Source organism: Tachysurus fulvidraco, chromosome 11, assembly GCF_022655615.1.
Source record: "Tachysurus fulvidraco isolate hzauxx_2018 chromosome 11, HZAU_PFXX_2.0, whole genome shotgun sequence".
Taxonomy (NCBI): Eukaryota; Metazoa; Chordata; class Actinopteri; order Siluriformes; family Bagridae; genus Tachysurus; species Tachysurus fulvidraco.
The window spans coordinates 2,417,769-2,420,268 of NC_062528.1; the positions used below are offsets into that span (position 1 = coordinate 2,417,769).

Below are 2,500 nucleotides of genomic sequence, written 5' to 3' on the forward strand. Positions count from 1 at the left end.
AGAGAGAGAAAGAGAGAGACAGATAAAGAGAGAATGTGAGTGAAAGAGTATGTGTGTGTGTGTGTGTGTGAGAGAGAGAGAGAGAGAGAGAGAGAGGGAGGGAGAAATACAAGTGAATGAGTTAATTACAAATTACAGAACATAGTGTTTAATGAAAATTCACACACACACACACACACACACACACACACACACACACACACACACACACACACACACACACACACACACACACACACACACACACACACACACACACACTCACCGAATGAACCGTATTCATAAGGAGAGGCCGGAGCTTTTCCTGGAAGATGATCACACACACGTTTAATAAGTATAAGTACACACTCTAAAGCTCTGTATATTTACTGTAGCTTCAACACAAACGGCTCCACACAGTTAGCAGCAGTGCTATGCTACGCTCACGCCAGAGTTAAGCCCCGCCCACCGGCTAGATCACGTCTACATTCACATGGAAACATTGGAGCGAACCCTCCTGCGGCGAACAGACAAGTGAACTCTAATGCAACAACGTAGTGATGCTTAGCAGCTTGGTCTGGTCTAGCAGGAGAATAGAGTTAATGAGCAGCCATTAGTGAGTGTTTTGGTCTGTGTTGATATCACACGTTCAGAACATGTTAGAAACACACACACACACACACACACACACTGCACTAAAGCACGAACTAGTACACACACTTGCACATCTTACCCAAGAGAGAGGCTGACATGTTAAAGTGAGGGGGGAGAGAGAGAGAGAGAGAGAGAGAGAGAGAGAGAGAGAGAGAAAATATTATAGCAGACAAATAAACAATAACATTATAGGCCAGCTTACTGTTAAAACTGTTTGTATTTACAAGGTGCTAGTGTGTGTGTGTGTGTGTGTGTGTGATAGTTACTAGGTTACCTGTCTCTGCCGGCGACATGTCAGCTGGCTTCAGAAGCCCCTCCCTCTTTTTGAGCATTCTGTAAAACAAAGAGGAAACAAACCCAAATAATCTAAATCCATCTATCAACACAAACCGACAGACGGAAAAAAACGCGGAAAGAAAGTGAGAAACCCATAAAATCGAAAGAAAACCAGATATAGACAGACACATGGACACGAACACACAAGGTCAGAGACACACATACACACACACCTCTTGTTTTCAAAGCAGGCCAACATGAAGGTCAGTACGTAGAAGAACAGGAAGATACCGAGACCGAACAGCATTCCCATAACGTACACCTCGGCTACGACACGGAGAACGAAGAGAGACACAAGGAGTTAGCGGACGAGAACTTCACCATTCTGTTAACGACTCAATGAATCTCCTCGGACTCACAGTCGATGGCAGGATAAACGACCACGTCCAGAGTTTTGCTTCGGTTCCCAGCATCCAACAGTTCATCTGATAGAGAAAATAAACAAAAATAAACAAAAACAAAGCTTGATCAGAGTGACACGAGAAAAAAACAACAACGAATCGATCTTCCGGAATCGTTACGCTTTGTAGATCAACTCATCTCTAATACGCATATAGCAAATAAGCAGGATTCATTTGTGAACAATTCGGTTCAATCAGTGAATCGAACGAATCGGTGCGTTAAAAGAATCTCGACTGAGGGTTTTTCAAAGCGTGAATCATTTTGACTGAATCGGTTCAAATGACTCGATTCACTGAAAAGCTTATAAGCTTATAAGCTACTGTTAGGAAATAACCCACATGGTTCTCTTAGCTGTTGTTTCAGATATCACTACGAAATGCGGTCTTATGCTAATATACTGTGACTTCGCATTAATAAAGTATGGCATCAGGTCTGATTTAAGGTGAAACGTGATTGGCTGGAACGCTTGTGGATGATGGATTAAAACAAAGCTATATCAATGTGAGTGATGATTGTGTGTACTTAAACTCACCGGGTAAAAGGGGGTAAAACCTGAGCGGCCCGCCGCACGCCTCGTCCTCCGTCTTCACCACGATCACCACATAGAAGCTGTTACTGGGAAAGTCCTTCCTCTGGTAATCAAAAACACAAAAGCAGTTTTTAGTGTGACATTTAGGGCCTTTTTACACCCGGTCACTTCGTGTGTTTTCTCTGAGCTGATAGCTATCTGATTTGTTAAAACAGTTCCATTTACATTAGGCCACATAAATGCGTCTCGGCGAATCGGATATCGATCCGATCTCTTTACTCCCGCCCAATATGCAAATATATTTTACAGCATTTACGGTTTGCTGCATTTTTGCTGGCGGCAGCAGTGCGTTTTAAGACCCGACAAGACACCTGGGTGAAAGATCAGAGCCAGCAATGGTGGGAAAACATTTGTTTCTGGTGCGATGCACGACTCGCGAGTCACTTGCGAGTGACGTACTTCCGTTTGGGGGAAAAAAATATTCATTGAAAAATAAAAATAAAAACGGTTTCCCAGGATGCCAGACAAAGAGAGAAACTCTCTGAGGCCTGCTACATACTCACGGGCACTCAGACAAGGCACGTGATTGGTTCCTGGCGC

The 2,500-nt window shown here is 43.6% G+C and overlaps 1 protein-coding gene across 4 annotated transcripts in view; it reads right to left on the reverse strand.

Annotated features, from left to right (window-relative positions):
* sidt2 (SID1 transmembrane family, member 2) overlaps positions 1-2,500 on the reverse strand; it is a 14,438-nt gene that overhangs the window by 4,996 nt on the left and 6,942 nt on the right. For 2 of the 4 annotated variants that reach the window (XM_027138834.2, XM_027138831.2), the window contains exons 7-12: positions 1,904-2,003; positions 1,329-1,394; positions 1,143-1,236; positions 908-966; positions 713-724; positions 266-304 (exon numbers count right to left, since the gene is read on the reverse strand). In XM_027138834.2, coding sequence (XP_026994635.2) covers positions 266-304; positions 713-724; positions 908-966; positions 1,143-1,236; positions 1,329-1,394; positions 1,904-2,003 — 370 coding nt within the window. The remainder of the gene's footprint in view (positions 1-265; positions 305-712; positions 725-907; positions 967-1,142; positions 1,237-1,328; positions 1,395-1,903; positions 2,004-2,500) is intronic. The other 2 variants (XM_027138835.2, XM_027138833.2) reach the window with 1 other exon arrangement.